Genomic DNA, 10,258 nt, shown 5'->3' on the forward strand with positions numbered 1-10,258 from the left:
ATATGAATTACTGCATTGGCTTCTTACTCTGGAATCCTCTCTCTTTTTGTATAAGAACATGTTTTATTTATCAGGCTGAATTGGTTCTTCTATAGGTACATGTATATGGTCCTTTATTTGCCCACTTTCAGTCTACTTACCTGGACATACTGATGCACACACTTGCTCCATATGCTTAATATCTCTGCAATCCTTGCCGCCAAATGCAGGGGCTGGGTTTGTACACGTTCTATGACGACTCCTTGTCGAGAAACAGGGATTACTTCCTACTGTGCAGTTGCTCCAGAAAGACCACTCTGTCAGTCGGCCGTCCACTGGCTGAGGCTCTAGCAACATGCAAAGAATTTATTAAAGGAAGAAAACATCCATGAATGAATGAATGTATGCATACATGCATGACATGCATGCATGATATGCATGCATGCATGCATGAATGAATGAATGAATGAATGAATGAATGAATGAATCACGTTTATTTCAATACGGTTTGATATTAAGTAATAAAAGACTTTTTTTCATGAAAGCCGTATTCAAATACACAGTGTATTAAAGGTGCATTGGTGTGACCATTATAGCAAAAATTATGCTTACAAATCACTACTTATTTGGTATTAAAAATACTTAGAATTCGAATTAAAAACCATAACACCTGCTCTGTATTATAATGAAACAAAGTCTTAAGCAAAAAGTAAAGGGGAAAATTAAGATTACATAAAGGAGAGGATAGGTACTTGACACAACTGGATAATTGGTTATACAACAGCTTTTTTTGCAAGTGCTTGCCCTCTCATCGGTTACTTTTTGGTCACTTGACGATAAAGCTGTTTCCCGCCAAAGCCTCTGAACGGGCAACATTGCAAGATCTACACCAGACTATTGTTCTGCACGATAATATGGTGTTACATGTATATCTATGTTGTGGTACTTGTTTGGAGCTGAATTTGCTCCTCCTTTGACAAAGCGCGCAGAGGTCGCGACCGTCGTTTGCCTACATAGGTGACTTAAATGAGTATAATTTTACCCGAGAATGATTTTGAGATCAATGATTTACCGTTCTGACAGCTCCTAATATCAATACGCATGCAAAGGTGATTGCCAGGCAAAGGTTCCCTCGGATTAAACATAACCCAACGTGCTTGCACAGGGATGGTGAGGTTGGTGCCAACAACTTCATCTCCATCAAATGAAGGACCTAAAAAATCCTACCAAAGATAAAATGAAAAGAAACAATTGTCCGTTATAAATGGGAATCTAGGTCTGTTAATTTATAGGATCCGGCTCAAGGGTTGCTTTCGCACACTTTTGTGAGAGAAAACTTTCACTATGTAATAAATACTAAATAAATCACTGTTCTAGTCAAGACTTTTTTTATTTATTAATTTTTTTTTTTCATACCCAAACGTTTTTTAATTAAAATTATGCAGTCGAAAATTCACGTGACCCGCGAGTAGCAGACGTAAAAAAGGGTAAGGGGGAGGAGGATTCCGGGTACCTGAGAGCGCAAGGGGCAAAAATTCACGCTGTATATAACTTCTTTGAGTTGTTAAATTGTTTTCTAGTTACCTTGCGTGCTCCCTGTTCTTGAACTTCGATAAAAGTGTTATTATCAGTGCTGGTCTTCAGGTAATACAGAGATACCGATCTGTTAGAGTCGCGCATTCCCTGAACAAGAACTTGATCAAATAAGAGGTTAAAGCCTTCAAAAATAGAAAAAATAAGTCACTGATTAATACAGCCACAAACGAGACCCCCTTAAAAAACATCGTACACATTTCTTCCAAGATCATAACGCTTTGACGGTAATCTAGCCTCCCGAATACGTGTTCGATTTATTATGCTTTTCACAGGCAAAGTCAAGCGTGTCAATAGAGAGTCGTACGAAAGGCGTCCTTCCAAAAGAAATTTTATTTCCCACCACAAACTGACCGGTGCAAAAAAACACAACAACAACATGTGACACTTAAGATATCCTTCAAGAGGCACATGTACCAATTAGCTGGCTTGTTTTGTCGTGAATATTTTACTGCGGGTTTTTATTTCAGATAAGTTGTCAAATGCCATTTTGATTAGGGACTATCTGAAGAGAGCTGTTCCGTTAGCCTATACGGCGTATGTCCGTGTTGTCTAAGTGCTTAAAAGGACCAGACATAAAATAATACTCTGTACGCTCCTAGCTGAGATCCACAGGACCTGATGAAGCGTACATGTACTTGACGCAGACATACACCTCGTAAAGGATAATGACCTACAAAAATGGTTTGAGTGTTATTCCATTCAGTCGAAAAGTAATGAAAGTTTTCAGATCTCCATAAAGCTAATTTATAACAAAATTGAAACCTATCAGCAAAGTTGGCGATGAAGTGCTCTGATTTATTACCTAAATCTACTGTAAGAAATTGTTGTCTGTCTACGACTCCGGCACACCAAACGTCGTTGCCATGTAGCACAGGATACCCAGGCCCAAGAGAAGTTGATGATGCAGTAAATTTTACATTTCCGTTGTTGTGAATAACAGAAGTACAGGCTTAAAGTGGAATGAAACAAATCTGTGTCAGTTATAATAACAGAGGCTAAGCAGGCAAAAAGTAAATAGAAATAATAAAAATAAAAATCCTTACAGCGTGCACATGCTCTCGCCTATCACCCCGGCGTGCATGACTTTTATCTTATTTTCAAGTCAAATATCGATACCTTTGATTTTTGTGAGTTTCTTACATACAATAAGCCGCAAAGCCAAATAACATTATGCGGTTTAACAGAAGAGCATTCCAGTCGTTCCAAACATTAAAGCTTGTAAGTTTAATAAAATTCCGTTGGGCAAATCTGCGCTAAACTTTGGCATTCTCTTTCTTAAATTTTTTTATGGTTTCGTCCGGAGCAAGCAAGGCAAACTTTTAACAACTTCAAAATAATTTATTCATCATTGTAAATATAAATATATGCTTGCAAAACACTCATTCATATTAAAAAATTCAAACAATATCATTACTACACAAGTAGAATATAGTATGTTGTTTTCTTGTTATTATTATTGTTATCATGATGGTGACTATTATTTACTTTGAATTAATCGCAGAAAGTAGAACATTTATAATTGTAGGACTTGTTTATAAGTGTGTGTTCAGAGTCATCGACAGTGTATATTGACAACACTCTCTTCTTACACTGTGCTGTAACACAAAATGGTAATGCGGAAATATCTGAATTATGCAGTCCACAAGAGTCTATCAGATGAGACGCAAAAATATATTGAGTTAAGAAGAAATAAATGTAAGAATACATCAGTTGTGTCACGGAAAAACAACACAATCTGCATTGAAAAACTTTGTACACATCTTATTCGTTTTTATTTTACGTTATATATTTATTTATTATCATTAATATTTTATTATTACTATTTTATTCTGAGACTCAGGGTTGGGATAGGAGGAGAGCAGTTAATCACGTCTGAAAATCGTTGCAGGGTTAACAACAGCATTAAAGTACCTCTGACAGGGCACATACAATGCACTTACAGGTCTAATTTCAGAGGAATTTGAATTCCCTACTTCTGAGAATAGACGAAGTGCCAAATATTCTTGCCTTCCTTGCTGCAAATTTTTATTTTGCCTCGTGAATATTGTACCCCTCGTGGACATTTTACCTCGAATAGCAGCAGCGACTTTATTAGTTTGCTAAAATTGATAATTATTTGGATGACTTAAAGGACGTTTAATGAAACCTATGAAATTTAATCTCTATAATTTTATGATGATGGTGGTGATGGTGGTGATGATGATGATGATGATGATGATGATGATGATGATGATGAACATACACTGAACATTATTTGAGGTTTCCTTTCGTTCAGTCTATAGTTACCTATCTAGGTAAGTTAGAGTGCAGACGCGATACTAGAAAACTCCTGCGACCATGCTTTAATTTCGCAAGACCTGTATTTAACTCTCACGGGCAGACGGTCTTTGTGTTATATAAATTGTCCTTTCAGATTTTATTCAAAACAAAGCACGCTTTTGTTAAAGGAAGTAGTAAGGCACTTAAAATGAATTTCTTCCATGATCCACTTGCTTACCGCTGACATCAGTTAGAGTTTTGTGGTTTACGTGGCGCACGTAAATTTGCTGATTACCCTTTCCTTCTATAACCACAAAACTGATACATGTAACTTTTAAAAGACGCGAGAGGAAGCTCGTTAAAAATTATTTCATTTTACAATACTTGAAAACCTTCTTGTGCTTTCATAAGTTGAGAGTTTGGACCATGGAAATGACATCAAGATAAGATAGTTTTCCGCTGTCTCTCGCACTCGCTGTTAAAGGAAATTTCGCCGGAAAAGGACGCAGAAACTTATCATGTTATTTTATAAAAACAGGAATGCAACATTTCCGTATAAATAAAATGAAATGACGTCAAAATACTCATATCTTTGCAGTGAAACCTCTCGCCTGTGGCTCTTAGTTCTAAATGAGTTTTCGTTGTTGTTGTTGTAAACAAGACATTAAAGGGAAAGGAGATTTTTTTCTACTGGTAAGACAATGCTCTACCTTAAAACCCCTAACGTTTTAACCCTTGAGAGTGACCAGAGTCTAATTTGTCCCTAATTAATAATGAACGCTGCTTTATCAAGAGACCCAAAATAGTTTTCATAAGGTTTTCATAATGTTTATGCTGATGTTGGTTTTTAAACGGTTAAAAACTTCGTTGACTTCAAAATGACTCCTATTTCACGTCAAGCTTGTCTCATAGCAGAGTAAACAAATTGACCTGTGACTGCAGAAATACTTCGAAGAGTGTTTGTAAAATTTGTCCTTAGCGTAACACCTCTTAATCAGAAGATATCGATTGCCAACATCGTCTTAGCAGTTGCATAAAACATACATGTACATGGATAATTTGTACGCTTATATAAGTGTTTCACATTCTACCTCTAACTTATCTCACAACCAAGTCAACAATGTGAAGAGTTGACGGCAAAATTTCGACGAAAAAAATGGGTTAATTGAATTTATTATGTATTTGTTAATTAAATTGTTTACAGTTGTGCGTGCATGGTAATTTAAATGGCGTATTTTAGATGAAAGACAAAGTAACAATTACAGTTAACAAAACTTGATGTTACTGGCAGTTGCAACTGGTAATTGAAGGAAATTATGAATACAGGGCGTTAACAGGTAGAAAGAAAGTTACCTGAAAAAGTTCTTCCGGTTGCAACCAGTACAACAAACAGTACAAAACGTAACTCCCGTTTCCCAGCTGGTAAGGACATCTTGATATCACTGATATTCCGTTCGTTTCGAAGCAATTTATATCGGGTCTTCTCTCATTACTTCTCGTGTAATCTAATTTTGGTTTTATGAGCACAACGCGCTTATACTCATCTTTAAAGCGAACTTGTGGTTGTCTTGATGACGTCTAGTCAGTGACGTCAGCTGCACAGTATATTGGGGTCTGATATTATGTGATTGCTTGGTCAAAAACGTGCTGGTAGGTCTTGGAGCTCTTGGTTAGCGCTATTTGAAGCATGTGGGAAGTAAACAGACAGTGGTTTTCCTGTATTTTTAAAAAGCTGAGCCGTGAATAAAGAGGTTAGTTTCTTTTTTCACTAAGGTGGTGCTACGGTGGGGAATGAATCACAAAAAACTGATCTAGAAAGGTTTAAGACGTGAAATCTCAGCCTTTAAACCTCTGCTTTACTTCACTAAATTATAAAAAAAGAAAGGAAAAAACTAAGATAATAAAAACCAATTATTAACGTGTTTCACTCCCTAGGGATGAATCAGCAACGTTTCTAACCCCTAGACCAATTTACGTCCATAACAAAGACCGGGTTTAAAAAAAAAAAGACGGATGACTGGAGTAATTAAAGGTGAATGTACAGTCCAACATTGATATCAACTATGCCCTGCTGGTACATATGTTCATGCAGACAATGGAGATAACCTCAAAATATGGAACGGAAGCAAATTATTTATTACTTATATCTTTTATTTTGTTTAAACGTTGATTACATTGTTATTCATACTGTACGCATGAAATGAAAATGGACGAGGTAGGTCGGTCGACAACAGATGAACATGAAGATGTTCACCTAGACACATCGCTTTTACGAACACCTTGATGGTGTGGACACAGCTAAATCCTCCTGGTGGTGGGGTACTTCCGCATAGTGACCTACAGGTATATGAAAAGGTAGGGAAATCTGTCATTTCGGTCTGTAAAAAGGACCAAACGGTTTTACTGGTGCATTTTATGGCTTTTAAAAAGTCGAGAAGACTTTCTGGTTTTGTGATGCATTCTTAGTCCAAAGACAGTGCATGTACAGCAGTTGAAAGGGATATAATTTTTTTTAACCCTTTCACTGCCAGAGTATTTGATGGAGTTTTGTAAAGTGGCTCTAACTTTTGAGTCTGTGGACGAAATCCTATGATGTGACCATTCAAATGAAAGCTCTCTCTCTCTTTCATTCAAATGAAAGCTCTCCTGTACTTACACATGGTACTATTTGTTTTTCAAAATTTTACAAAATGAAATTTGGAAATCTGGTCAAAATTTGCCTTTGGCTACATTTGGCAGTGAAAGGGTTAACTTGATATGTGAAAGGGGTACCATTTGTCAGTAGAAGGTATATACGAAAGGGGTAACTTTTCTGTCAAAAATGGTATGTAAAAGGTAAGGAGTTGGACATCGGGGCGGAACCTCCCCGTATAAGACGTTGAGTACCCCGCCACCCCCGGTTAAATCCCAGATAAAAATCAATACCCGACTTTCGGCTGAAACAAATTAAAGGCATCCGCAATTGAGAGAGTGGTAAAAAAAATTACCATTAAATCAAAATGCACACAGAAGAAATAACATTACCACAAATGAATTAAGAGAGATATCATTCATTTGAACGAACACCAGTACATGTACAAGAAGAGCAAACGTTTGGAGCAGGTTTGAAGTGATGACCATTTTTAATGAAATAAGCTATTTACATCATAAAAACCTGTTGTCATAACTACAATCATTATCTTTTTTAACCTATCAACATTACTGTCCTCATCAATACTATAATAATTATTACTTTAAAAAACATCATTTTCCTTGATATTTATGTTTTAAGTCAAGAGACATACAACCTTCCCGGGTTTAAGCAAGCTTTACGTCGAGCAGAAAGGCATATTTATTACTTCCATTTTCACTCGTAAGATAACATGAAATTAGCATGCTGGACCGGTTAATCACGACTTATTTACAGCTAGAATGCCCAATCATGTTTTCTATCCAAGACTCAAATTTAATTTTCGTCCTCGAAGGGCAGGGATATTAAACAATGCGTAGCATTGCGCTGGTTATGCTTTGTCTATGTTGCCACATTTTTTCTTCCAAAAGACCTTAGCCAGCGTATCCAGTGTTTTAAGGGGAAGGAAAAGAGGAAATAAGGTGCGCAAAAACCAAAGGGGAGCGTGTGCGTTTTCCCAAGCCTTATTAAGCCTCTTCCTTTTCTCTTCAAACGCCAAGCACGCAGGCTAAAGAGACCTTAGTCGAAATTATTTTTTCCCACTCAGCTTGAGATTTTAGATCCAACTACGGAATAGATGGAATGGGATTCTACTTCGGTGTTAATCGGTTCGGCCGTAGGTATTTGTGTTCCAACTTCTGAGTAGACCGGGTCAATTCTATCACTGGATTGAGTGGGCTGCGCATCTTTTCCAGTGGGATTAAACCACTCTTCCAGGACTTCCATGCTCTGGTCTCCACTTTCCGCCACAGGCTCTTCCTTTTCCCCGAACTGATTGGAATCGTTCTGAGTAGCAGGACTCTCGTTTGTATCCACCGCATTGTCCATGTTTACAAATTCCCTGTCGGTCTCTTTCATCCTCGTATAACCATCAGGAACTGTTTCCGCGCTTTGATCCGAGCCACGACGCCCTTCGAACATTTCATAATCCACGATTGCAAAGTCGTCCAAACATCGGAAGCTTGTGACACTGTCATTATCTGTCGAATTCTCAAACGGATCCGACAGCCATTCAGGGGAGCTAATGGATAGAGAGAAACAACAACAAAAGAATTTGGTTTATTGCAGTTCTCTCAGCGATATATTGGCGTGGAAATAGTCTTGGAAGAGAAAGGATAGACATGGATAAATGTGGGGGGTTCTGTTGGTAACATTGTGGGAGGCGTGATGGCTTCATAATGAGTGCACCGGAACCTTAGTTGAGTTCAATGTGTTTTTCCTTAGGGGAGATACTCTAAGATTGCCTCACTCTACTCAGGTGTATTATGGAAAATGACGTATTTAATGCCACGGATACCCTGCTTTTCGTCGTAGAGATAGGAATATTCTTAAATCTTCGGCCATGGAAACCGGACAAGCAGTCTCTGGCTTGGTGGGCCACTAAGCGCGAACGCAGACTTTTTTCGCGTTTTCAACTGTATGTTCACTAATTTACTGAAGGAGTTCATTTAAAGGTAAAGAAATAAGCAGGAATATGAAATGTTATAAAAGCTGCAGTGCACACTAGGCTGCACTGCATGGCACTACCTTTGAAAGAAAAAAAAAAGGGAGACAAACAAGCATTTCCGTAATTTGAAATGCTTTCAAGAGGTGTGTAAATTTTCTCTATGTTTTGGTTGCCATGGCACCTTTCGCCTACAAAGTTAAAAAAAATGTCAAAATATCAGTGTTCACAGCTAGTTGAGGGAAAAAAATTGCAAACCTTTCACGATGTCCATTTGATAAACGCGAGCCTAGTTTTCTTCGAATTTTGAAAAAACCTTTTTCGTCGTTCTTGGGTTTTTTTCTAACGACGTTCAAGTTAGCATATCGTGGTTCTGGGTTCTCCATCTTAAGTGTACTGGCGTTGCTGTTAACTTGAGCGACTTCTTCCGAATACAATGGTGCTTCGGGATGAACTGAGTCAGCGGTAACGCCATTTTCCATCGATTGATCTGCCACAATGCCAAATTGAATGACTCCTGCAAACGTTGAATAAATAAATTTAATCACTAAAACTGTTATTTTGGTACTTAGAAAAAGAAGATGGAAATGTTTAGCTGATGAAAGGGCTATTGACCACCACGGAAAATACCATAATTCTCTTTGTTTGTCACCCCAAAATTTTGCGTAAGCATTGTTTTCAGTTTCTCTTGGGGCCATTTTAACTTCCAAGAGAAACTGAAGACGATGCTTATACAAAATTTTGGGGTGACAAACGAGGAGCATTATGGTATGTTATGGTATTTTCTGTAGTGGTCAATTGGTCAAAACATCAATCATCATTGGATATGTGTATGACGTCACCTTCAGAAACCAGCGCTTAAACTATCACCGAAGATGGTATCCGGAAAGTAATTTTAAAGGGCTTGAACTGTGATCACAGCTCACAACTTAACCAGGAAGGCAAGGGTAGCTGAATTAGTGATTCCCATTGTTGTTCTATCTACTAAATCCCTATACCTGTTGGTTTACCAGCCTCCTCTCCAATTTCGACGACAACCTCCTGAACTTCATTTTCGTGTCCGCGGTTTTGTCCCGAGACTAATTCCGCTGGAACAAATACCGATCTCTCACCCTCTTCGTCTTCAACAAGGAAATTGTGAGTAATCCCTTTTCTCTTCTTCCCTCTGCAAAGAATATAAGTAGTGAGATTGGGAGGCATTTGAACGTACAGTACACCTCAAGCCTGTACTTCTTTCTTTCTTTCTTTCTTTCTTTCTTTCTTTCTTTCTTTCTTTCTTTCTTTCTTTCTTTCTTTCTTTCTTTCTTTCTTTCTCTCTTTCTTTCTTTCTTTCTCTCTTTCTCTCTTTCTTTCTTTCTTTCTCTCTTTCTTTCTTTCTTTCTTTCTTTCTTTCTTTCTTTCTTTCTTTCGTTCTTTAGTTAATTAGTTAGTTATTTACTTATTTCTTTATGTATTTATGTATTTATGTATTTATAAACTTACAAGTTACTTCGCCAAGAGGCCTGGAACACTCACAAAGCGATCTCCACTACGAGATCCAGTACTTGTACTGTGTCTGATAAAAATGCCTTAATTACCTACAAAAATAAGTTATGCTTGCCGTTTGACATACCTTCCACAGCATACGTGCCAGCAACAGTAATAACAACAGAAAATAAGAAGTAGGGAAGTCAATATCCCTGCCATCACCCAGAGTGCAATCACTGCAGAATACAATCACACAGAAAACTTTCAGGTTCAGACTTCTTAGCAAATTTCCTCTTTATGGGAATATTTTTAATGTACATTGAGGAAATTCTACAATTATCACC

At 37.6% G+C, this 10,258-nt stretch overlaps 2 protein-coding genes across 2 annotated transcripts in view; both read right to left on the minus strand.

Moving 5' to 3' along the window:
- LOC140923634 (coadhesin-like) overlaps positions 1 to 5,266 on the minus strand; it is a 5,830-nt gene extending 564 nt beyond the window's left edge. Inside the window, exons 1-5 of the mRNA XM_073373706.1 lie at positions 5,188 to 5,266; positions 2,378 to 2,524; positions 1,564 to 1,697; positions 1,052 to 1,202; positions 141 to 326 (exon numbers count right to left, since the gene is read on the minus strand). Of these exons, the coding sequence (XP_073229807.1) occupies positions 141 to 326; positions 1,052 to 1,202; positions 1,564 to 1,697; positions 2,378 to 2,524; positions 5,188 to 5,266 (697 nt within the window). The remainder of the gene's footprint in view (positions 1 to 140; positions 327 to 1,051; positions 1,203 to 1,563; positions 1,698 to 2,377; positions 2,525 to 5,187) is intronic.
- A 3,357-nt stretch (positions 5,267 to 8,623) lies between these two features.
- On the minus strand, positions 8,624 to 10,169 carry LOC140923746 (coadhesin-like). The gene is made up of 3 exons (XM_073373816.1): positions 10,060 to 10,169; positions 9,446 to 9,612; positions 8,624 to 8,964 (listed from the first exon to the last, which is right to left on the minus strand). The coding sequence occupies exons 1-3, from the start codon at positions 10,131 to 10,133 to the stop codon at positions 8,639 to 8,641; spliced, it is 567 nt and encodes a 188-aa protein (XP_073229917.1). The 5' UTR covers positions 10,134 to 10,169; the 3' UTR covers positions 8,624 to 8,638.
- Positions 10,170 to 10,258: the final 89 nt, after the last annotated feature.

The sequence above is a fragment of the Porites lutea genome, chromosome 13 (assembly GCF_958299795.1).
Source record: "Porites lutea chromosome 13, jaPorLute2.1, whole genome shotgun sequence".
In the NCBI taxonomy this organism is placed as follows: Eukaryota; Metazoa; Cnidaria; class Anthozoa; order Scleractinia; family Poritidae; genus Porites; species Porites lutea.